The sequence below is a fragment of the Cervus elaphus genome, chromosome 13 (genome assembly GCF_910594005.1).
Source record: "Cervus elaphus chromosome 13, mCerEla1.1, whole genome shotgun sequence".
In the NCBI taxonomy this organism is placed as follows: domain Eukaryota; kingdom Metazoa; phylum Chordata; class Mammalia; order Artiodactyla; family Cervidae; genus Cervus; species Cervus elaphus.
In genome coordinates, this window is record NC_057827.1 from 12,344,699 (window position 1) to 12,371,252 (window position 26,554).

Here is a 26,554-nt window from a genome sequence, read left to right on the forward strand (position 1 = left end):
CCTTAGATAATGTTGAGTTTGCCTAAATTTGCAGAGTTCCAAGTTGGGTCATATAGTTGGACTTTTTAAAAAAATGTAATTCTCACCCATTGAATTTGTCAGTTCTACTGTGTAGCCTCTTGCATCCAACAGCACTGGGGTACATCCTGTGTTGGGGTCGTTAACAGGCCATCTCTGCAGACACCTGTGAAGTCCTTTCAGGTGAGAGTGGTCGGTCTGTCCTGGTCAGTGCTCTCAGACAGCTCATCTGAGAAACGTCGTCTCTTTCCTCACACGTAAACTTTCCTTTGCTTCTTGACAGTGGCTGCAAGCTGATAAAACTGCCCCTTTGACGGCCATATGCGCTTCATCATTTTCTCTTGGCTTTCTCTTTCAGTTGTGGCTGTTTATGTGAAGGAGTCCTGGTGGACCACTGAAGATGTTCTAAGAACCTCTGATCCTTCAAGAGAAGGTCTGATGAAGGTGAGGCATTGCAAATTTAAGTGGATATTGTGAAAGGGGTTGTAAAGGTCAGTGTACTTATTATCATGTTACTAAGTTAGTCTACCCCTGTGGACTCATTTTATTAGGACTGCTCTAACAAAGTGCCAGCAGACTGGGTGGTTTAAACAACAGAAATGTGCTATTTCCCAGTCGCAGAGGCTGGAAATCCAAAAGCAAGGTGTTGGCAGGGTCGGTTTCTTCCAAGGCCAGTGAGGGAGAATCTGTTCCAGGCCTGTCTCCTCACTTCAGCTTTCCTTGGCTTATCAGTGGTGCTCCCCCTGTATCTTCCCATCCTCATCTCTCTGTCCCTGTCTGGCTCTGTCTAAATTCCCCTTTTCTATATGGACACCTGTCATGTTGGATTGGGGCCACCCTAATGACCTCACCTTGATGTGGTCAAGACCCTCTTTCCAAATAAATCACATTCACAGCCCTGGGAGTTAGGACTTTAATTTTGGTGGGCACCGTTCCATCTATAACACCCCACCTTCCAGAAATATAGTGTTAATGGCTATATGCAACAGGTATCTGGCTATTGGTAAATCTCTCTTGCCTTCCTGAGTGGCCTCTCCTGTCTTAATTCTGAAACGTTAATCCATATCATCTCTCTAGTGTGTAGGGAAGTTTTATTACATTCCAGTAGTTTTACTGGTACTTACTATGAATTAGACATTGTGCTAGATGCTAGCCTATGTATTACCCAGACTTTTGACAGGGATTATCTGACTTCAGAATCTTTACGGTATTTGCTTTGTAGACAAAGAAATTGAAGCTGAGCCACATAGCTAGTAAGTGATTTAACTGGACACAAACTCTAGCCTCTCTGATGGTAGGACTGGTGGGATTTGAGGTGCTGTGGCTTTATAGAGACCGAGGATGGCGAGGGTAAAGGTTCCCTGTGGCTAAGGATGTTCATGTACTTATTGTCCATTTTGGGGAAAGTAGCTATTAATATCCTTGGCCCACTTTTTAATTGGATTGACTTTTTACTGTTGAGTTGTAAGAGTTTTTCCATATTCTAGATGCAAGCTCTTATTGCATATATTATTAGCAAATATTTCTCCGTTTTCTATGGGTTATCTTTTTCAAGTATGTTTCACTCCCACCAGCTTTGTTGAGGTATAACGTGGCACAAGTGGTAAAGAAATTGCCTGCCAATACAGGAGACATAAGAGACACGGGTTCAATCCCTGGGCTGGGAGGATCCCCTGGAGATGGGCATGGCCACTCACTCCAGTATTCTTGCCTGGAGAATCCTGTGGACAGAGGAGCCTGACAGGCTGTGGTCCACACGGTCACAAAGAGTCAGACGTGACTGAAGTGACTTAGCACACATGCATGCAGTTGACATAATAACACTGTGTAAGTTTAAGGAGGGCTCAATGGTAGAGAATTGCCTTCCAAGACGTGGGTTTAGTGCTTGGGTTGGGAAGATGCCCTGGAGGAGGAAATGGCAACCCACTCCAGTATTCTGGCCTGGGAAATCCCATGGACAGAGGAGCCTAGCGGCGTACAGTCTATGGGGTCACAAAAGAGTCAGATAAGACTTACCGACTAAAGAACAAGTTTAAGGTGCTCAGTCTTGATTTGATACAGTGATACACTGCAAAATGATTACCACCACAGTGTCAGCTAAACCTGCATCACATCACATAATTGCCATTTCTTTTTGTGTGGTGACGTATGCTCTTAGCAACTTTCAAGTATATAATACAGGTATCATTAGCCACAATCACTGTGCTGTGTATTAGACCCCCAGAACGTGTCCATCTTATTATTGGAAGTTTGAACCTGCTGATCATCTTTCCCTTTTCCCCACGCCCAGACCCTGGCAGCCACCACTAAGTCTCTGCGGCCGTGAGTTTGACCCTTTAATGTTACACTATAGGTGAGGTCATGCAGTGTTTGTCTTTCCCCTTATTTCACTCAGCATCATGCCCTCTAGTTCCATCCATATTGTCACGAAAGGCAGAAAGTTTTCAGGTCTGGTTTTAATTGATGTGATAGATATTATTTTGAAAAGGGCTTTCTTCCAGTAAATTAATGATGGCTGGAGGTTCAGCAAATAAGCATGATGTACTCAGTGAGGCTGCCTGACGTAGCCGTCTGTGTCACTGTCCATACTGAAGCAGGTGGCATGAGCAACTGGGTGTTCTAAATTCCAGGAAGAGTCTGGTTGGCTCTTTAAATATATATATATATATATATTTTTTTTTTTTTTCCAGAATAAGAGTGGTAACTTCCTTTGTGTATCAATTCTAAATTTAGATGAGGAAAAGCCCTCACATTTTCTGAAAATGTGGCTAATGCTGTGAACAGAAACTTGAGTGTTAATTCCACTTAATGAACCAGGTTGTAAAGATCTGTCTGCCCCAGCTGTGTGTGGGGATAGTTCCTCTCAATTTATAGAACTTGGGGTCTTGACTTCTTTCCTTTTAATTGCATTCTATTTCTTAGCCAGCTCTTCTTCACAAATTACCAAACGAAACCAAACTGAAACCCAGCTTCCTTAGTGTTCTTTCTGTGAACATCATTAGTGGTCCTAATTGAGGGATTAGAACCGGATCTTAGTTTTTTGTTTTCAGAAATGTCTCTAAGTCAGAATCACATGTCACACATTTCCCCCCCTGTAATGAAATTGGACAAATTAAGTGCATTTCTTTTTTCCTTTCTTCTCCTGCCAGGTTTTGATTGGTTATTTCCCTTCTCCAGATGCAATCTGTTTTTCTCTTCTGGCTTTCCTCTGAACTTTTTGGTTTTATAAGTTGAAAAATATAACCTCCCACATCACACCCGTCGAGTTTCGTGATGAACTAGTTATTCTTAAAGTCAGAACTTGATTTGGCTGCTACTGTCTGAAATACAAAATTGGGGTGGCTTCTCAGAGTTAAGCTGGTGTGGCTTTTGCAAATCTTTTTCTCATCTAAGATTTGGCTCCAGATGAAGGTGAAATAGTTTGTATTCTGGGCCAATTAATAAGTTTATTGGCACTAAGCACTTCGTGCCATTTGTTAGAGGGCTGCAAGCTGATTTATTTTTATTATTGAAGCATCTGAAAAGCATACAAGTGTTTGAGAGAGTACTGAGGCAGTCTTCTCCCTCGACTAGTGAGTTGCTGAAGCTCTCCCAGCAAATCCAAGTTGAGAAGCCACAACCACAAGTGATGATGATGATGATAAATATTTAAGGGTCAAGTATTAAATATAAAGGGCTTCCCTGGTGACTCAGCAGTAAAAGAATCTGTCTGCAATCCAGGAGACCCAGGTTCGATCCCTGAGTGAGGAAGATCCTCTGGAGAAGGAAATGGAAACCCACTCCAGTATTCTTACCTGGAGAATTACTTGGACAGAGCCTGGTGGGCTACAATCCATGGTGTCACAAAGCGTTGGACATGACTGAAGCAACTGATCATAGCACACTTTAAATATAAAACCAAGCATCATATTTATGTCAAACTGACGGACTTCCCATGTGGCACAGTGGAAAAGAAAATGCCTGCAATGCAGGAGAAGTGGGTTCAACCCCTGGGTCAGGAAGATCCCCTGAAGGAGGGGTGGCAACCCACTCTAGTATTCCCGCCTGGGAAATCCCATGGACAGAGGAGCCTGGTGGGCTACAGTCCAGGGGGCTGCAGAGAGTCGGACAGAACTGAGCATGCACGCAGCAGCAGCTTCCTCTCCTAGAGCCCTAATGGATGAAAATGCAGAGGGGAGCAGCCTTCTGGGCTGCAGCAGGTCCACTGGGATGCAGATGTCCTGGTCTGGGGTTTCAGACCTGGCCTGCCTTTGGCAGAGCCCTCATCCAACTGTCTTAAGTCCTCTTGTGAATGAGGCAGTGAAATCAACAAATGGAACTGCTTACCTTCTTTGAGCTCCAGTCTCCTCACCTGTAAACCAGGATTTCCCTCGTGGCTGGGAAGAATCAACAGGTAGCATGTGGGTGGCAGTCTCAGCCCAGGCACTAATAATACTCCTGCTGATTTCATCGTGGTGCATACGAAGGGGTGATAAAAACCCAGACCCCTAGGCTGTCATACGGGAATGTTGTTGGAGTAAAATCTAATAACACTGTCATTGCGTCACTGGCTGTTTGGTTTTACCTCAAGTGCCACATTTTAGTGGTTTCTTGTAGTTGTCCAGAGGACTGAATTTAGACTGTATCTGGGCTCAGTCACATAGAATGGGGATTGATTAGTCAGGTCTACTGTGGGTGCAGGAGGCTTTCATTTGTACCACCTGTGCCAGCCGTGAAATTAAGACACTTGCTCTTTGGAAGAAAGGTTATACCTAGCCTAGACAGCATATTAAAAAGCAGAGACATTACTTTGCCAGTGAAGGTCCACATAGTCAAAGCTATGGTTTTTCCAGTAGTCATGTATGGATATGAGAGTTGGAACATAAAGAAGGCTGAGCACCAAAGAATTGATGCTTTTGAGCTGAGGAGTAGGAGAAGACTCGAGATTCCCTTGGACTACAAGGAGATCAAACCAGTCCATCCTAAAGGAAATCAACCCTGAATATTCATCGGAAGGACTGATGCTGAAGCTGAAGCTCCAGTACTTTGGCCACCTGATGCGAAGAACTGACTCATTAGGAAAGACCCTGATGCTGGGAAAGATTGAAGGTGGGAGGAGAAGGGGACGACAGAGGATGAGATGGTTGGATGGCATCACTGACTCGATGGACATGAGTTTGTGCAACCTCTTGGAGTTGGTGATGGACAAGGAAGCCTGGCATGCTACAGTCCATGGGGGTGCAAAGAGTGGACACAACTAGCAACTGATCTCTGCCGGCCTATTTGAATGCAAAGAATGCTGACAGGCAGGAACAGGAAGTCATTTTGACTCGTTAATGATAAAGCCCTTCTGTGGGCTTGACCTTGACCACAGTACAGTTTCCTCAAATGTCGTGACATTGCAATGGGTGAGAGATGGTTCCATATGTAGCCTTAGGATGGGCTGGGCCTTGAGTTCCAGTAACTCTGTGGGGTTGAGACACTAGCATGTGCTCAAAATCTGTCACAAGTCATTGAAAACCAGTTGATCTTGGTGTAGCAACTGTACACCAGTAATGACCCTCTGTTATTTACCTTCCTTCCAAGGGTCAGAATTTTGGAGCTGTTGTTAAAGATGGCAGACTGGGTTTCTCTCTGGATACATCCAGTGTTTCTGCTGAAATGGCTTGCCTGGAAGTCACCTTCTGTTTCACTGATACGTGACTGACTGATCTCTGTCTCTTCACGCTCCACGTCTGAGGCTCTGGAGACCAAGGGGGTCTTTCTGGCCCTGCCCCCTGCTCCTGGAGGCCAGGGAGGGTGTGAAAGGCCAGGGCTGAGAAGACCTCTGTGAGAAACTGTGGCCCCTAGTTTGGATCTCAAGCAGGAGAAGAAGCGCGGGGCGGGGGCGCCCACACCTGGCCCCTGGCGTGTGGGTTGGTTCCAAGCCTAGAGTTTATTGTGTCTGACTTTCCCTTCTTGTCTCACTTAGATGTTCTTTTTGTTTTTCCTTCAAAGGTTCAGTCATTTGGGGAAAGGATTGTGCTTTTCATTCTGAACGTCGTTATTTTTGGAAGACTAGAAAGGAATTTGGATGATGATGACATGTTTTTTTTACCTCACTCCGTGAAGGAGGAGGCTAAAATTCTGTGGCGAGATGGAGCAGCTGTTGGATTTTACACAACCAAAAGGAAAGGTGAGGGCTGTGTGGTCGTGTGGGGCCACCGCCGCTTCAGGCTTGCAGGGAGGCTCTGGGGGCCTGCCTGCTCGGAGGATGCCCTGAGCACAGATGTTCCTTGGAGAGAATCTTCTGGCGCGAGAAGTGTCAATAACTCAGCTGTCATGTAAATAAGCCCAAGGTATGGATTTTGTTTTCACCACATTTCTCGTTTTACTGGCAAAGAGGATGAAGATCTATTATGGCCCTTGGGCTCCCAGGTAGTGCCACGTCCCCCGTAAAATGGTTGTTGCCGTTAATGGTTGTAAAATGACTTTGCAAGCACAATGCTATTCGTTTCTTTTCTTTAATGTTACCAGTTTGCTGTCAGGAAAAACACCATTGCTAATAGCTGTCATGTGGTGCAAAGGCACGCTGGATGCCAAGATTTATAGACATTACCTCAGAAAAGAGGGAGGTCGGCCACAATAGCGAGGTTAGGGTAAAGTCCTGGGACTTATTTTTAGGGGTGGTGAGGAGCAGGGTGTGTGGAACTTGTGCTGTTTTGTCTAAGGGATCACGCTCTTCTTTAACACTGCTTTCTTTAATAGTTTCTTTGAAAGTTCTGTCAACATCTCTGACCCAGTTGGTCAAGCCCTATCATTTAATTCTTACAAAGTTCTGAATTTTAGCAAAAATAAAATTTTCGAGGACGTCACCACAGATATGCTGTTGTCTCAGCTAAGTGTTCTTCCCTGGGAATACAAAGGCTACTATTGTGGTTTTGAACTGTGTTCACATGTGTATCTGTTCCACATGTCCAGGATGGAGGAGATCTGCATTTCTCACTTTTTTTCCCTTCCCTCAGTGTGGTGTGAGACAACTTGCATCTCACGCAAACAAGTCGTGTAGGTCATTATTTGTCAAAGTCAGTCATAGAGGCTGAGGTACCGTGTGTGTCAGCTCCTTGGGGTTACTGAGAGCCGTCTGTCCTTCGATTTTGATGTACTGTTTCACTCCTTGGGGTGGTTGTGTTCTTTAGTCATTCATTTAGATAGACCAAGGGATCTGGAGAATACTCAAAGAGGAAGTATTTTGGTAATTTCTCTTTCTCGGGAGACTCATTTGTTGTCATCTTCTACCACATGGCTTGTCTTCAGTTTGTGGCAAAATCCTTTGTGCTATAAAAGTCCTACTAATAGTAACAAAAACTGTTAACAGATCCCAACTTGATGTGTGAGCCACAGTTTAGGGGCAGAAACAGCTCGACCTCGGTCTTGCCCAGTGCTGCTATTGCTGCTGGTCTCGGTGATATCCCAGACTTTGTTCCAAGAGACTCAAGCAGAGGCTGGGTGTGATGTCTCATTTATCTCAAGCAGACCCAGGACTGTGGCACGGAAGGAGGATATTAAGCTGTTGAATTGAGGCAGATCAGACTCGGTGCTTGGATTTCTGCCTCCTCTTCGTTTCTCATGAATCTACAAATCTGATGGAAAGTTCTCTGCTTGGGATTCCTTTGTGGCTCAGATGATAAAGAACCTGCCTGCAATGCGGGAGACCTGGGTTCCATTCCTTGGTTGGGAAGATCCCCTGGAGAAGGAAATGGCAACCCACTCCAGTATTCTTCCCTGGAGAATTCCATGGACAGAGGAGCCTGGTGGGCTACAGTCCATGGTGTTGCAAAGAGTCAGACATGACTGAGTGACTAACAGTTTCACATTCACTTTCTCTGAAGCTGCTTACTGGGTCTCGTTGTTTTCACCCATGAACTGAGTTTTTTAAGTGGCAATTGACTGTTAGTCACCCAGAAATTGAGTTAGTTTAAAAAGTATCAAATGAATAGAAAATTAAGTAAATAAAAAGTATTTTTCTGACAATTAAAAATATTTTTTTTTTACTGCTTATTTCTGGATTAGTTTGTTTTTTGGAGAGCCAGAATGAAAGTATTTCTGTGGAATAGTTATATAAACTTTGCTATCATCAGTGTTTGAGAGTTCCAGTCACTTCACATGCTTGCTTGTCCTTGGTGTTGTATTTTTAATTTTAGTCATTCTGCAAGTTGGTATCTGATGTTTAATTTTGATTTTAATTTGCATTTTCCTAATGGTATTATCTTGTTTTCATGTGCTTTTCTGATAGTCATATATCTTCTTTGGTGAAGTGTCTGTTCAGATACTTTTGCCTATTTTTTTAATTGGGTTGTTTGTTTTCTTATTAATATTACTGAGCATTGAGTATTCTTTATGTTATAGCTCTCTGTTCTTAATCAGATATATTTTGAAAACATTTTCATTTTGGCATAATAATTTTTTCAGAGCACAGAAGTTTTAAATTTTAGTGCAACTTAATTTATCATTTACCAAATTTCATTATAATTCAGCTCAAAATATCTTCCAATTTGCTTTATGATTTTTATGGTTTCTTTAAAAGTAAGTTTTTAATTTCCAGATGTTTGTGAGCACTTCCAGATGTTTTATTTTTTGTTGATTTTTAATTTAATTCTGTTGCAATAAGGTAATATGGTCTGTAACATTTTAATATTTTGAAACCTATTGAGAGTTGTTTTATAGTCCTGTATGTGGTTTATCTTGGTAGATACTCCATATGGACTTGAAAGAGTGGGTGTATTTTGCAGGTATTGGGTTTCATGTTTTGAAAGTTAGTTAGATTAAGGTGATTGATACTGTCATTCAATATTCTTACTAATATTTTTACCTGATTGTGAAGTTCTGAGGTAAGTATGTTCAAGTCTTTGTGATTGGGGATTCACCTCTTTCTTCTTTTAGTTCTGTCTGTATTTTGTGTATTTTGTACTTCATGTATTTTGGAATTTTGTTATTAATCACGTCTAAATGATAATTGCTATATTTGTCTGATATATTGACCTTTTGTCATTATGAAGTGGCCTTCCACTTGTATTCAGTGATATCTCTTGTTATGAAATTTATTTTCTCTGCTATTAATACGGCCACTTCATCTTTTTATGCTCACTGTTTGCATAGAATATATTCTTCCTAGCCTTTTACTTTTAGTCATTTTTGCCTTTATATTTAAAGGATGTGTTTTGTTGACAGCATAAAATTGGGTCTTAGATTTTAAATCTAGTTTTAATAATCTCTGTCTTTTGATTGGAATATTAGTCTATTTCCATTTAATTATTGATATGGTTGCACTTAGATCTTCTCTGTTGCAATTTGTTTTCTGTCTTCTGTTTCTTTTTCTCTGTTCTTCTTTTCCTGTATCATTTTGTTTTAATCAGATATTTTTACTATTTCATTTTAATTTCTTTCTTGGCATTCTAGCTTTATGTTTTTGTACTTTTAAAAGTTGTTTCTCTAGAGATTACATGTGCATCTTAAACTTAGATTAACTTAGAGTGAATATTGAATTACTTAAGGTAAAATATAGAAACCTTGCAATAGTATATTTTTATGTACCTATTATTATATTTTCATAGTGCTATTGTTGTGTTGATATATTAGATGTTTGTTATAAACCTGTTGCTACTGACTTATACATTTTAATTTAAATAGTTATATCTTTTAAAGGTGTAAAGAAAAAATGTGTAATTTAGAAATGTTTATCCAGATATTTACCATAAAATTTTTTTTGTATAGCTTCCAGTTGCCCTTCAGGCTAAAGTTCTTCCTTTAAAATTTCTTGTAGGGAGTTGATGGCAATAAAGTCTCTCAGGTTTTGTTTATTGAAAATGTCTTTATTTCACTTACATATTTGAAGTGTTGTTTATCCGGTTATAGAATAGTTAATGATACCTTTTTTTCCTTCAGAACTTTCAATATATTGTTCCAGTATCTTCTGGCTTTCATAGTCTTTGGTGAGAAGTCAGCAATTAATTTATTGTTGTTCTTCACACATAAAATGGCATTTTTCTCTGAATGCTTTCAAGTCTTTCTCTTTAGCTTTTTTGCAGTTTAACTGTGATTTTTCTAGGAGTGATTTTATTTTCATTTATCTCTTTGAGACTTTGTTGAGCTTTTTGAATCTAAGTTTCCTACCAAATTTGGGAAGATTTTGGTGATTAGTTCTTCAAATTTTTATGCTCTTTTCTTTATCTGGGATTCCAGTTATATGTATGTTGGGGTGGTTCATATTGTCTTGTACATCTCTGAAATTTTGTTCATTTTTATTCAAACATTTTCCTCTTTTTTGGTTGGATAATTTCTGTTGATCTGTATTCAAGTTTATCTGCCATCTCCAAACTGTCGTCGAGCCTATTTAGATTTCAGTTATTGTACTTTTGACCTGTATAATTTCTATTATGTATAGTTTCTATTTCTCTGGTTGAGATTGTCTATTTATTCATCGAGCATATCTTTCCCTTTAATTTAAAGGATTACTTTAATTCTTTGAACGTATTTGTAAAGTCATTTTGAGTTCTTTGTCTGCCACATCCAACATCTGGACCTATTTAAAATCAGTTGTATCAGAGTGACGTCAGCAACATGGTGGAATAAGAAGCTCCCCTTCAGCCTACACCCAGTAAAGCATTCGCAGTTCAGCAAAAGTGCCTCTACTCCACACACCAGCATGGTGGAAAATCCTCCATGTCTGTACATTTAAAGCTGGGTGGACTGGAATGCAGAGGGAAGGCAGAGCTAGGGAACAGCAGCCTGGCTGTCTGGCTGTGGGACCTGAGACCATTGTCCAGAGAACAGATAGCAACAGGGGGTGAGGAGAAGCAGCCCTGGCCTCTGAGGTGCCCGTCCCACCCCGACTCCCTCCCGCCAGGGATCCTGGGTGCCAGGGAAGGGGGCACGGCCAGTGACACTAGCAGCAGGAAGGCCTCAGTGGCTCCTGGAGGCACAAGAAGCAATAACGAGGGTACAGAGCCACATCTCCGACAGAAGTGGTGGAGGTAGAATGGACCAACTCTCAAATGGAGCTGGAGGCAGCTCAGGTAAGGAAAACCATAAGCTTGTGCTATCGCGCCACCTACTGGAAAACAGAAGACCGAATTTCTGCCCTGTTGAATCAGAATCGAGCAGAAAGACACTACTTCAAATACACTGACGGAGGTGCGACTCATCAAGTGCCATGAAGAACCAAGATAACACCATACACAAAAGGAAAATGGCAGCTCCCCAGAAGCCAAATGTAAAGTCATGGAATATCACAATTTAACTGACAAAAGATTCAAAATAGGTGTCATGAAGACATTCATTGAACAAGAAGAAAACTCAGAAAGGCAGTTCAGTGAGCTCAGGAATAAAGTTAATGATCAGAAGTAATACTCTACTAAAGACTCTAAAAAGAATCAAGCAGAAATTCTGGAGCTGAAGAACTCAATAAATGAGATAAATAATGCATTAGAAAGCGCTGGAAATATATCAGACCATATGGAAGAGAGAAGTAGTGAGTTCAAAGGCAGAAATCTATAAGTGATGCAAGTAGAAGAGGAAAGAGAAATAACACATGAAAAATGAGGACATTGTATGAGAGCTATCCAGCTTTATGGGCAGAGTAAACATGAGGGTAATGTGTATCCCAGGAGGAGAGGAGAGGGAGAAGGGATCAGAGAGGTTCCTTAAAGAAATCAAAGCTGAGGAGTTCTCAAACCTGTGAAAGAAACTGGGTATACAAGTCCTTGAAACTAAGAGAACACCTAATTGCCTCAATGCAAAAAGACCTTCTTTAAGACAAACCATCTTAAAACTATCAAAAATCAATGATAAAGAATTAATTTTAAAGGCAGCCAGGGGTGAGGGGATGATGATAACGTCCAGAAAAACCCACAGAGGCTACTAGCAGATTTCTCAGCAGAAAGTCGACAGGCCAGGAAGGAGAAGAATGATATTTTAAAGATACTGAAAGATGAAAAATGTGACCTGAAAATCCTTTATCCAGAAATATTATCACTCAGATATAAAGATGAAATAAAGACTTCCTGATATAAATAAAAACTGAGGGAATTCACCAACACTAGATGTGCCTTACAGGAAATGTTGAAGGAGTTTTTCTACCAGAACCAAAAAGGTAAAAGGACAGAAAACTAAGTTAATAAATATGAATAGAATCAGAAAATTATAACTGTTTATCAGAGTCAGTTTTAAACTTTTTATTATAGCATAAAGGTTAAAGGGGAAAAATCAGAAAAAAATAACTAGAGCTACTTCAATTTGGCAAAAAAACTTACAACATGAAAAGGGATCATTTAAAAAAAACAAAAATAGAGAAGGAGAGGTGGGGAAAAGGCAAGAACCCTAAGGTAAATGAAGATAAGATGCTATCAGCAGAAAAAGGATTATTTTATCTATGAGATGTTTTATACAAACCTCATGGTAACCACAAAACATAAATCTAGAACAGAGGCGTGAAACATAAAAAAGGAGGAAACTGTGAAAAAATATCATAGAAAACCACAAAACCAAGATGACAGGCTGGAACACAAAGAAAAAGAAACAGCAATGATATAGAGAAACCAGTAACAAATGAGGAAATGGGAGTACCAAGTCCTCATTCATCAATAATTACCCTAAATGTAAACAGAGTGAATTCAGCCCTCAGAAGCCATAGAGTGGCTGGATGGATTAAAAAACAAGAACCAGTTTGTTACTGGAGATTCCAGGAGACTCACTTCAGTTCTAAAGATAAACATAGGCTAAGAGCGTAGGGTTGGAAGGTGATGCTCCAAGGAAATGGCAGCCAAGAGAAAGTGGGTGAAGCCGCCATACTCATAGCAGACTAAATAGACTTAAAGTCAAATAATCACCAAGAGACTAAAATGGATGGTATGTAAAAATAAAGGGATAAAGGGGACAATTTATCAAGAAAACCTTATAGTGGTTGATGCACACACACACACGTATGCATTTAACATAAGGGCACCAAAGTATATACAATTGTTAACAGACCTAAAGGGAGAAATTGACAGCAACACAATAATAGTGGGGGACTTCATGGCTAAATCATCCAGACATAAAAATCAACAAGGAAACTGGGCCTTAAATGAAACATTAGAGCAGATGGATTGGATAGATTTGTACAAAACATTCCATCCAAATGCAGCAGAATACACATTCTTCTCAAGTGCACATGGAACTTTCTCAAGGGTAGGCCATATGTTGGGACACAAGACAAATCTCAGTAAACTTAAGAAGACTGAAATCATATCAAGCATCTTTTCTGATCACAATGGTACGGTATGAAACTAAAAGTCAACTACAAGAACAAAGCTGGAAAAATCACAGATATGTGGAGACTGAACAAAGTGTTACTGAGTGACTAGTAAGTCAAAGAAGAAGTCAGAGGAGAAATAAAGAATTACCTGAAGATTAAAGTAAGATGAAAAGACAACATACCAAAATTTATAAGATGTAGTGAAAGTGGTACTAAGAGGGAAGTTTATAGCAAAACAGGCCTACCTCAAGATACAAGAAAAATCCTAATGAACAATCTAAACTTACCCTGAAAGGAGCTAGAAGAGAAAGAACGAAGAAAGACCAAAGTCAGTAGAAGGAAAGAAATAATAAAATCAGAAATGAAAGAGGAGAAATAACAACGTATACCACAGAAATACCAAGGGCCACAAGAGAACATTATGAACATCTATATGCCAACAAATTGGACAACCTAGAAGAAATGCATGGATTCTTAGAATTGAACAAGAGTCCAAAGCTGAATCATGAATAAATAAAAAATCTGAATAGACTGATCACTGGTACAGAGATTGAAACAATAGTCAGAAGCTCCCACTAAACAGAAGTTCAGAACCAGGCAGCTTCACTGGTGAATTCTACCAAATATTCAAAGCTTTAAGGCCTGTCTTTCCCAAACTCTTCCAAAAAATGTAATAGAAGGAATGCTTTCTAACTCATTTTGCAAGGACAGCATCACCCTAATACAAAAATCAGACAAAGACAACACGTATATACACACACACAGAGTGATGAACATAGTTCAATATCTCTGTTAACATGGTTGTAAAAATCCTCAACAAAATATTAGCAAACAAAATCCAATAATGCATTAAAAGGTTTGTGTACCATGATCAAATGGGATTTGTTCTGGAGATGCAAGAACAGTTCAATGTAGGGACTTCTCTGGTAGTCCAGTGGTTATGAATCCACCTTCCCATGCAAAGGACACAGGTTCAATCCTTGGCTGAGGAACTAAGAGCCCACATGCCATGCGGCAACTAAGCCTGTGTGCCACAGCTAAGACTCAATACAGTCAAAAATAAATAAATACTTAAAAAATGGTTCGAACGTATGCAGATCAGTCAGCATGATGCAGCACGTAAAAAAATTGAAGGATAAAAAGCATAAAATTATCTCTGTAGACATAGAAAATCAGTTGATAAGATTAAACATCCTCTTATGATAAAAATTCTCAATAAAGTGATGTAGAAGGGACATCAGTTCAGTTCAGTGCAGTCGCTCAGTTGTGTCCAACTCTTTGCGACCCCATGGACTGCAGCACGCCAGGCCTCCCTGTCCATCACTAACTCCTGGAGTTCACTCAGACTCATGGTGATGCCATCCAACCATCTCATCCTCTATCCCCTTCTCCTCCCACCTTCAATCTTTCCCAGCATCAGGGTCTTTTCCAATGAGTCAGTTCTTTGCATCAGGTGGCCAGAGTATTGGAGCTTCAGCTTCAGCATCAGTCCTTCCAATGAATATTCAGGACTGATTTCCTTTAGGATGGACTGGTTGGATCTCCTTGCAGTCCAAGGGACTCTCAAGAGTCTTCTCTGACACCACAGTTCAAAAGCATCAATTCTTCGGCGCTCAGCTTTCTTTATAGTCCAACTCTCACATTCATACGTGACCAGTGGAAAAACCGTAGCTTTGACTAGATGGACCTTTGTTGGCAAAGTAATGTCTCTGCTTTTTAATATGCTGTCTAGGTTGGTCATAGCTTTTCTTCCAAGGAATAAACGTCTTTTAATTTCATGGCTGCAATCAAAATCTGCCATGGTTTTGGAGCCCCCCAAAATAAAGTCTGTCACTGTTTCCACTTTCCCCATCTATTTGCCATGAAGTGATGGGACCAGATGCCATTATCTTATTTTTCTGAATGTTGAGTTTTTTTTTTTTTTTTGAATGTTGAGTTTTAAGCCAACTTTTTCACTCTCCTCTTTCACTTTCATCAAGAGGGTCTTCAGTTCTTCGCTTTCTGCCATAAGGGTGGTGTCATCGGCATATCTGAGGTTATTGATATTTCTCCTGGGAATCTTGATTGCCGGGACATATGTAAACATAATATAGGTCATATATTGTAACCTTACAGCCAATATCACACTCAGTCATGAAAAACTGAAAGCTCCCCCTTGAAAATCAGGAACAAGATCAGGAACAAGACTCTTGTCACTCTTATTTAACATAGTCTTGGAAGTCCTAGCAAGGGCAATTAGGCAAGAAAAATAAAAGGTATCCATTTTAGAAAAGAAGAAGTAAAACTCTTTGTGGATGACATGATTTTATATTAATGTATAGAAAACCCTTAAGATTCTACCAAAGAACTATTAGCCATAATCTGTGAATACAGTGAAGTTGGAAGGTACAAATTCAACATACAGAAATGTGCTATGTTTCTATATGCTAACAATGAGCTAGCAGAAAGAGAAATTAAGAAAACAATTCCACGTATAATTGCCACAAAAAGGATTAAATACCTAGGAATAAATTTGACCTGGAAGTAAAAGACCCGAAATGGAAGAAGACATAAATAAATGAAAAGATATTCTGTGCTCATGAATTAGAAGAATTAACATTGTTAAAATGTCCATATGACCTAAAGCAATCTACAGATTTAGTGCAATCCCTATCAAAATACAAAGGATATTTTTCACAGAAATTAAACAAAAAAAATCTAGAATTTATGTGGAACCACAAAAGACTTGAAATAGCCCAAGGAATCCCCAGAAAAAGGACAAAGCTGAAGAGACCACACTTTGCGATTCCACACTCTGTTTACAAAGTATAGCAACTAAAACAGCACAGTATTTGCAGGAAAACGTACATAGGTCAATGGAATGGAATTGAGAACCCAGACATAAACTCACACATATAAAATCAATTAATTTATAACAAAAGAGCAAAGAACATACAATGAGGAAAGGATCATTTCTTCAGCAAATGGTGTTGGGGACAGCCAACATGGAAATAGGTGAAATTACACACTCTCTCACCCCATACCCCAAAATCAACTCAAAATGGATTAAAGACTTGAATGAAAGACCTGAAACCATAAAACTTCTAAAATGAAATGTAGACAGCACACTGTTTGACTTTGATCTTAGCAATCGCTTTCTAGATATGTCTCCTCAGGCAAGAGAAACAGCAGCAAAAGAGATCATCAGCAAAATGAGAAGATTACCTACCAGACGGGAGAAGATGTTTGTAAATGTACATATTATAAGGTGTTAATGTACAAAATAGATAAAGAACTTATACAATTCAACCACAGAAAAACAACTTGGTTTAAAAAATGGACAGAATATCTGAAATAGACTTTTTTCCCAAAGAAGACATACAGATGGCCAACAGGCATATGAAAAGATGTTTGGCATCACTAATTATTAGGAAATGCAAATCAGAACCACGATGAAATATTACTTTGTGCCTGTTGGAATAGCTGTTACCAAAAAGGCAAGAAATAGCAAGTGTTGGGCGAGGATGTGGAGAATAGGAAACCTTCGTGTGCCCCCATATACTGTTGGTAGGAACGTAAATTGGTGTAGCCACTATGGAAAACAGTTGGGAGATCACTGAAAAATCCAGAATAGAACTATTCTGTGATCCAGCTGTCCTACATCTGAGTATCCAAAGAATATGAAAACACTAATTCAAAGAGATATATGCACCCCTATGTTCATCATGGCATTATTCATAATAGCCAAGATACGGTAACAACTTAAGTGCCCATTAGCGATGAATGGGCAAAGATGTGGCATATATGTATGATGGAATACTACACAGCCATAAAAAGGAAACGTTGCCCTTCCTGACAACATGAGCAGACCTTGAGGGCATTATTCTAAATGAAATAAATGAGATGGAGAAGGACAAATACTGCATAATTTCTCATATGGGAGATATAAAACAAACAAAAACCCAAAGTAAATGAACAAACCTCGTAAGGACAGTTAGATTTTGAGAACAGAGCAGTGGTTACCACAGGGGAGGGGGCAGAAGGGGGAGGGTGAAATGGATAAAGGGGCTGAACTGTATGGTGAAAAAAATGAAATCAGTTATTTTTACTATTACTTTTCCTTTTTTCCCTGACTATAGGTCACAGTTTCCTGTTTCTTTGCGTGTGTTGATTGAAGACTAGCTGTTGCAGTCATATTGCAGCAGCTCTGACTTTATGTATGTGTTTTTGAGGATTTTTGATTTGGGAGGTAGTCAGCTTGCCTGGATCCAAATCACAAACTCTGTCTCCTTTGATACGTAGCCGCTAATATGTATTGGTACTTTGTCTCATGACTGCCTCTGTAGCTTAGCTCTGTAGAGGTCTTCTCTGTACCTGCAAAGTTGATGGTTAGACAAGATTTGGGCATGGATGCTGTTGACCCCAGTGGTTTCCTTGCTTCTGCTGGCTTTAGGTTCTGTACCCTCACCCATCAAGCCCATTTGGCTTCAGCTTTCTGCCAGCTGAGGAATGTCCTTGGTTTAAAAAAGCATAAAACTCATAAAGATCTGATCCTGTGTAGTTCCATCCTTCAAGGCTGGGTATCTCTTTGGTTTCTGACTTCTTTTGGTTGGGTTCCCTGGGGTCTCCTTCACTCGTGTGTAGATTATTTCTGAGCCAGGAATTTGGCAGTTGCTCTGAATTAGGGTTTCATTCATTCTGTGGTTCCATGTTGACACTTTGCCTTTAAATTTCTAGCTGCCTGAGAATTTCCTAGTCCTGAAATTTGATCTTTGACACCTTTAGCTAGTAAGGCTGCAGTTTTTCGTACCAATATTTTGTGTAGCCTTGGGGGTTGAGTTATGCCCCCATGGCCAATAAGCTGCAAACACACAGGTTTTAGTTATTTTATTTGCAATTTTTTGAAATTAAAATTTCTTCTGGTTTCTGTGCTCGCTTCGGCAGCACATATACTAAAATTGGAACGATACAGAGAAGATTAGCATGGCCCCTGCGCAAGGATGACACGCAAATTCGTGAAGCGTTCCATATTTAAAAAAAAAAAAAATTTCTTCTGGTTTCTATGTGCTTTTGAATGCCCTATGGCATCTGTGAGTCAGTTTTTAAAATTTATTTTTCAAATAGTTATTATATATGGGACTCTGCATGACCATTTCATTCTACCACCATCATCTGATGAGGACTCTGTCCAGGGAAGAATCATAAAATTTTATTCTTTGCTTTCCTATCCCTTTCTATAAGATAAGAGAGGAATTTACTTTGATGAACTAAAAAATGGTTGATATGAGCAACCTGCAGGTAAATTAAGCAAAAAATAATTTAGATAACGAATAGACATAATTTACAATGTTTTATTATTTCGCACATATGATTTGTGAAAAAAGTCACTGGCAAGTACATGTGGTTTAATTGACTACAGCAGGAGTTTATAGATCAAAAGTTCAGAACAGTTAATGGTGCTTCTTCAGTTGTGGTCCTATCCTTAGTGCTTGTCACAAAGTCTTGTAATGTTGTATCGATACCTTAGTTATGGGCATAGCACACGGCATGCTTCACAACTTTGAAGCAGTTAAATTTCTCTTCATTAATTTGTATTCACATGAGTCGGCTGTTGTTGTTCTGTCAACAAGTTGTGTTCGACTCTTTGTGACCCCGTGGACTGTGGCAAGCCAGACTCCTCTGTCCTGTACTATCTCTCAGAGCTTGCTCAAATTCATGTCCATTGAGTTGGTGATGCTATCTAACCACCTCATCTGCTGCCCCTTTCTCTTACTGCCTTCAGTCTTTCCCAGCATCAGTCTTTTCCAATGAGTCGGCTCTTCACATCATGTGGCCAAAGTATTGGAGCTTCATCATCAGTCCTTCCAATGAATATTGGAAATCAAGGTTGATTTCCTTTAGGGTTGACTGGTTTGATCTCCTTGAAGTCCAAGGGACTCTCAAGACTCTTCTCCAGCACAATTTGAAAGCATCAGTTCTTTGGTGCTCAGCCTTCTTTATGGTCCAACTCTCACATCTATACATGACTACAGGAAAAACCATAGCTTTGAGTATATGGACCTTTGTTGGTAAAGTGATGTCTCTGTGTTTTAATATGCTGTCTAGGTTTGTTGTAACTTTCCTTTCAAGGAGCAAACGTCTTTTAATTTCACATGATTCAGAATATCTGTTAATTTAGTTTCAGTAAGGCTACAGTTTGTAGTTTCATTCTGTGAGGAAAAGAACATGTGCAGATTTATTGCATCAGTTGGATCACAGGGGGCTTGTTTCACCTATTTAAGAGTATTCATTGTTTCTAAACACTTTTATGTGAACATTGAAGTGTTATTTAAAAATTACTGGACAGTAAGATTCACCTATTTTGGCTTTCCAGTTCTGTGAATTTTATAACCACAAACATACTTAAAATACAGGATAGTTCACCCCTCTCCAAAACTTCTTATTCTAGTCTTTTCCACCTCTTCACCCCCACCGATAACCCCTGGAAACCACCGATATGTTCTCTATCACGGTAGTTTTGTCTTTCTTAGAATATCACATAGTGGAGTCTTACCATGTATAGCCTTGTGAGACTGACTTTTTTCACTTTTTCATGATGCCTTTGTGAGTTATTCACATTGGTGTATCTGTTAGTAGTTTGTGCCTCTTTAGTGTGAGGAGAGCATCCAGTTTTGAAACAAGTGGGTGCCTTGTTGTAGAATGAATGAGATCTTTTCAGGTAGACCTCTTTGGAAGAACATTTGTTAATGGGCCAGTTTGAGTTTCTCCCTTAGTTTGATGGTTCTGTAATTGCCTTTCTTACAAAATATTGACACTTCAGTCATTTCATTATTTTATGTTGAAACTCTCCTTAGATAATCAAAATTAGTGGGCATTTTCTTTAACTTTTGCCCTCAAGCCATTGATCTACAAGACTTAGCATTCAAGGGAAGAAAACACTGGATTGGTAAGTGGAGAGTCAGCCAATTTAAGGCAGAGCTAGTAAGTATTTTGCTTTTGTATAAAAATATAAAAAGAACACTTTGCATTTCAGATTCCTGAAAGCCCAATGCTGATACAAGTCATAAAAATAGGAGCGGCACGTAAAAGTGTTCAACTGAGTGACTAGGCGTCCAGACAAGCGTGTGACCTGTGATGCCTTGAAGTGGCCTCAGCTGGCGTGTTGGTCACCAGGCCCTTCCGCTCTCCCGTCCCCTGATACCCCATGTCACAGGCCACTCCTGCCCTGTTGTCCCTCAAGCGCGGGCCCGTCACGCCAACCTCTGGACTTAAGCAGAGACATAAACAGCAGAACACCGGCTTCCCCGGTGGCTCAGTGGTAAAGAATCTGCAGGCAATGCAGGAGCCACAGGAGACCTGGGTTCAATCCCTGGGTCGGGAAGGTACCCTGGAGGAGGAAATAGCAACCCAGTCCAGTATTCCTGCCTGGAGAATCCCCATGGGCAGTGGAGCCTTGTGGACGACAGCCCATGGGGTCGCAAAGAGCCGAACACGACTAAAGCGACTTAGCGCGGCACACACAGCAATAGTGAAATAGTGGGAGTGTGCTGTAGGTTCGGGTACCAACTCTGCTGTCTGATGAGAAGGGGGTTTCGGTTGTAAAACAGAGCAGGGCTTGCAGGATGGGGTATTGGAAGGGGGCAGGGGATGCTCATGGGGTGCAGCCTGGCTTCCTGTGCTGGGATGGGTACCCAGAAGTTGCCCCATTCTCATCTTCGGAAGCCTTTACTTGCGTTTCCTGCTTCCTCATAACCTTGCCATGATGCCTACCCAGCTCTACCTGTACTGCCTCAAATGACTGGGACCTGTTACAGTCCTGGTTTAAGTTTACTCAGAACCTCCTGCGAGAATCTGGTTGCTCCAGCTGGCCTGTGAATCATGGGTCCCCGGTGGTGGGCAGGCTTTCGTGGGTCTGATGTGGTCCATGAGCCTCAGCTTTTTAGCTGGGGCTGCAGTTGGGACAATTGTAAAGAACTATGGCTGAGCAGACACCCCATAACCATCCAAGAGAGGAACTGGTAGATGAGGTCTCAGCCTGGGCTGGAGTGCTTCTGGTCAGGACCATCGGCAGCCCTTCATTGCTGCACAGAGGGTCACTCAAAACAGAATGTTCCAGCGGCATAGTCTGTGCTGCTTGGATGTCCTGGGCCACACGAGTCCTCAGACTCTGCCCTAGACCCCTGGCACCAGACCCTCAGCGCTGGAGTGGGACCCAGCCATCTAGGGTTTAATAAGCCCTTCAGGTGGTTCTCATGTTCATTCTAGTTGGAGACCCCGTCACCTAAGGCATGCACTTTTCAGTGGTAGTTTCTTTTGCTTAAAATTTTTTTCCTATGTTTTGTGTTGTATGAGCTGATAATGTTCAGGATCCATCGCTATATTAAACCGAAGCAGTTCTTTCTCTTGTAATTGATAAACGAAATGAATTGCTGATACATATTTTCTATGTTAAACCACCCAGGATAAAGCCATCATGGCCATGGTTATTTTCTTTAAGCAAAAAGTTTTTCTTCAATATTTAAAAAACATAGTTTTATCATGCCTTTTAAATAAATTCCTGTTATAATAGTCAGATACATAGAAGTAAATGATACTTTTAAAAGAGAAAATAATAACTAAACAATAACTAGAGCTTATCTCCAGGTATGTCTTATTTTGGGGAGGTTCATGTTAATGAATTCTCAGTTGTTTTGGAGAAAAGATGTTTTTGTACAAATAGGATTCTAAACACTTAGCCTTGCTTGTTAAAAGTGATGTTTTTCTGGAGCTGGTGTTGGCAGCTGTGGCCCAGAGACCAATTTTGCCTGTTGCCTATTTTTGTAAGTGAAACTTTATTGGAACAGAGCCTTGCCCATTCATAGTGTCCATGGCTGATTTTGCACTTCAACTGCAAGGGTGAGTGGTTGCTCCCAGAGCCTAACGTAGTTTCCACTTGGTCCTTATAGAAAAAGTTTGCCAGTGCCTGTTCTACAGAATACAATTTAAATGTCTCATGCTTTAAAGAAAATGACTTTATCCCGATTGATGTTAGTAATGCCCCTTGGTGGGGAGAATTCGGGAACATCTAGATCATTTACTGGTATCATCAATAGATGATCAGCTGCTCCAAGTGCCCAGGGAGTCTGGCTCTAACCTTGTGAAGTGGGCTCATGACAGACAAGGAATATAATTGTCATGAAAAGATAGTGGAAATGATTAGCAAAAGTTAACACTACTCTTGCTACTTCTGTTTTGAGTTTCCCTGGTTTAGGAGTATCCCACATATCTTTATAACTTGCACCTGATCTCTTGGACTGGCAACTGTGACTACTTGGCCTGAATTGGATTTTTTAGAGCAACACCTTAACTTTCCTGGTGTCTAGGCCTGGAGTAGCAAGACAGCGGGGCAGTGGAAGTGCCCTGTGGCGTTGGTCTTACCACTTGTCTTTTACATCTTCCTCCTTCCTGACCAGTCTCTTTTTGAGGCAGAAACAGTTTCTTTCGCTACTTCCTGGCTGTCTGCTGCTATAACTTCCCTGAGTGCACCGTCTGTGAAATCTGTCTTGGGTGTCCCAAAGTGAAAGTGAAAGTCGCTCAGTTGTGTCCGACTCTTTGTGACCCCATGGATTATACAGTCCATGGAATCCTCTAGGCCAGAATACTGGAGGGGGTAGCCTTTCCCTTCTCCAGGGGAGCTTCCCAACGCAGAGATCAAACCCAGGTCTCCCGCACTGCAGGCAGATTCTTTACCAGCTGAGCCCCCGGGGAAGCCCCAGACTCACTCCTTTCTTCCTGGAGTGACGGTCCTCCTCTCTGTCTTTGATCTGCGGTGGTTTGTGTTCAGGGGACAGGGGGCCCTCCTTTACTCTCCGCTGGGCTTCGTCTTGTCCTCACAGAGGGTCCTCCTTCAGGTCCTCCCAAGCTGTGGCTGGGAAAGCCCTCTTCCTCTGGTAGCGCGTTTGCCCCCGGGATGGTAGTTTCACCCTGGATACCTTCTTGATCACGTGCATCTCCCCCAGCACAGCCTTGGGCGTGAGAAGAGAAACCAGCTCCTCATGGTGATGGAGAGCGGCGGTCCCCAACCTTTTGGCACCAGGTTTTGTGAAGATGGTTTTTCCGTGGACTGGGGTGGGGGTGATGGTTTTGGGATGACTCAAGCACATTACATTTATTGTGTACTTTATTTCTATTATTATTACATCAACTCCACCTCCGATCACCGGGCATTAGATCCCAGAGTTTGAGGACCCCTGATCTAGAGTAACATTGTTTACCCTCTTGGGTTTGGTTTGTTAATATTGGTTTAAGCATTTTTGTCTTATGTTCGTGAATAGCTGTTATTTGTTTAATTATCCGATCTCTGTCTGCTGTGTGTATTTTTCTCTGAAAAGTTTACCCTGTACTCATAGACTGAGTTGGAGAAAACTCTCCTCTCCCTTTTAGGACTCTGGAAAGCTTTCCTGGAAAAGTTGGAAGAACTTATCTCTAAAGTCACCTGACCTGGTGTGTTCAGTGTGGGAGGGGTGCTGAGTTCAGACTTCCATGGTCATAGGATAGTTTAGTTTTTCTCTTTCTCCATGAGTCAGTTTTTGTGGGTTGTATTATCTTAGGTGGCTTCCCAGCCCAGGTGGTGGCTAGTGGTGAAGAACCCACCTGCCCAGGCAGGAGACTAAGAGACGAGGGTTCGATCCCTGGGTCGGGAAGATCCCCTGGAGGAGGGTGTGGCAACCCACTCCACTATTCTTGCCTGGAGAATCCCATGGACAGAGGAGTCCATGGGGTCATAAGAGTCGGACCTGACTGAAGTGACTTAGCGTGTGTGTGTGCGCGCGCACACACACACACACACACACACACACACACACACCCAATCTTAGGAATTTGTCCTTTTCATCTGTTTTCAAATCTATCAGTCTGCAGTTATTTATTGTATTCTCCTGCCTTTTAAATTTCTGCCACATTTGTAATGATATCCCTATTTTAATTCCTAATGTGCTTTATGAATTGTGTCCTCTTCCCTGCTTTAGCAACACTTGAATTTTTTAAAAAATGCTTTATGTTGTGACCCTGTTTTCTTTTTAATTCACTTCTATCCTTTCGTCTCCTTCCCTGTAATTTCTTTGCTGTGGCATCAACACTCCCCATGAGCTGACAGGAAGGCCACTGGGCAGTTGTTACTGACAAAAAAAGGAGCCAAGTCCCATGTTTCGAACCCTCCTTGGCCCTGTCAGCTGCCTTGTCTATAAAGTGGGTGGCGCGGGTGAGGTCATGGCTGGGGTCCTACCAACTGTTCTGTGCTATGTGCAAGGTTTCCTTGGGTTTTACGTTCTGACTACGAGTGGAGTCCATCTGTGTGCGAGCAGCTTACTGCCTCAGCCAGTCCACAGTCAGGCTGTAATATTCTTATTAGAGTTAATTAATATGCTTATTTAAAGGCAGATTTGTTGGCTTTGGGAATGGAGATGGTTTTATTTGACCAGCATGAAGGTGTGATGAGCCTTCATCATGCTTTCATGTTGGAGGGCTGGTGGAGTGTTCCCCTGCACTGTTGCAGATTTTTATTTTGAAATAGTTTTAGCCTTACAAAAGAGTTGCAAAGGTAGTGTAGATCATTATACCCTTCAGTCACCATGACCTAATGTTAGCTTCTTTTATAACCATGACGCAATGGTCAGAACTGAGAAACTAACATTGGCTGATTTTTCCAGCAGTGTTCTTCTCTTGTAGGATCTGACCTAGGATTCTTTGCTGCCTTTAATCTTCAGGTCTTCTTAGCCTCCTCTACCAATTTGGGACCATTTCTCGGTTTTCCTTGTCTTTCATGACCTGGACACTTTTGAGGAGTGCTGGTCTCTATAAGGAGAGTTATGGAATGTCCATTAATGTAGGTTCATGTGATATTTTCCTATGATTCACCCAGGTTTATGGACTTGGGGCACATGAAGTGCCCTTTTCCTCAAGTGCTCACATCAGGGGTGGGGGCACAGGATGCCAGCGTTACTGCGGATGACGTTCACCCTGATCACTCAAGGGGCTGTCTGTCTCTTTGCTATACTGTGAATTTATTATTTTTTCCTTTCCTTAATTGTATCTTTCTAATACAATTTATTATATCTTTTCAAGTCAATTTTATTAAACTATAATTTTACATCCCACAAGAATTGCCAATTTTAAGTGTACCATTCAAAGATTTTTTAAAGCAAACATAGAGAGGTGCATAACCAGGACCACAATCCCGATTTTGGGTGTCTCCATCACCCCAGAAGTTGCCTGTTTGGCCTCAGTCTCTCCATCTCAGCTCTGGGAGCCCTGTTCTGCTCTCCGGCTCCGTCAGTTTGCTTTTCATGGATGTTTCATGTAAACGGAAAGATGCCGTACATGGTCTTCTGCGTCTGGCTTCTTTCACTTAGCTTGGTGTTTTTGAGGTTCATCTAAATCATAGCAACTATTAGTATTTCACTCCTTTTTATTGCTAAGTAACATTTCATGGTATGACTATGCCACATTTTGTTTATGTATTTACCATTATAGTTTGCAGTTTTGGTTATTACGAATAATGCTGGTATAAATAAATATTCATATACCCATTTTTGTATGGGCGTGCATTTGTTTCTCTTAAGTGGGATTCTAGGAGTGAAATTGGTGGGTCATATGGTTAGCATATGTTTTAATTTTTTAAGAAACTGCCAAATTATTTGACAAAGTTTCTATATCATTATCCTCCCAGCAACATATGAGGCTTCTAATTTCTCCACATCTTGTCAACACTTGCTTGTCCTTTTTTTAAAAAAATTAACTAATTAATTTTAATTGAAGGATAATTTACAATATTGTGATGGTTTTTGCCATACATCAGTATGAATCGGCTACAGGTACACATGTGTCCCCCCCATCCCCACCCCATCCCTCCAGGTTGTCCCAGAGCACGGCTTTGGGTGCCCTGCTTCATGCATCAGACTTGCCCTGGTCATCTGTTTTACATATGGTGATGTGTATGTTTCAATGCTTTTCTCTCAAATCATCCCTCTCCTTCTCCCACTGAGTCCCAAAGTCTGTTCTTTACATCTGTGTCACCTTTGCTTACCTGCATGTAGGATTGTTGGTACCATCTTTCTGGATTCCATATATATATGCTAATGTACGACATTTGTCTTTCTCTTTCTGACTTACTTCACTCTGTATAATAGCTTCTAGGTTCACCCACCTTATTAGAACTGACTCAAGTACATTGATTATAGCTGTTTAGTAGGTCAAAAGTGCATTTCATTGTGGTTTTAATTTACATTTTTAAATGACTAATATATTGAGTATTTTTTCATTTATTAT

General features: G+C 40.9%; 1 protein-coding gene and 1 non-coding gene across 2 annotated transcripts in view; both read left to right on the forward strand.

Annotated features, from left to right (window-relative positions):
* LOC122706929 (protein FAM169B-like) overlaps positions 1 to 26,554 on the forward strand; it is an 88,952-nt gene that overhangs the window by 48,395 nt on the left and 14,003 nt on the right. Inside the window, exons 4-5 of the mRNA XM_043922511.1 lie at positions 377 to 462; positions 5,995 to 6,172. Of these exons, the coding sequence (XP_043778446.1) occupies positions 377 to 462; positions 5,995 to 6,172 (264 nt within the window). The remainder of the gene's footprint in view (positions 1 to 376; positions 463 to 5,994; positions 6,173 to 26,554) is intronic.
* On the forward strand, positions 18,178 to 18,284 carry LOC122707292. The gene has a single exon (XR_006344804.1). It is a non-coding gene; the product is annotated as a U6 spliceosomal RNA (small nuclear RNA).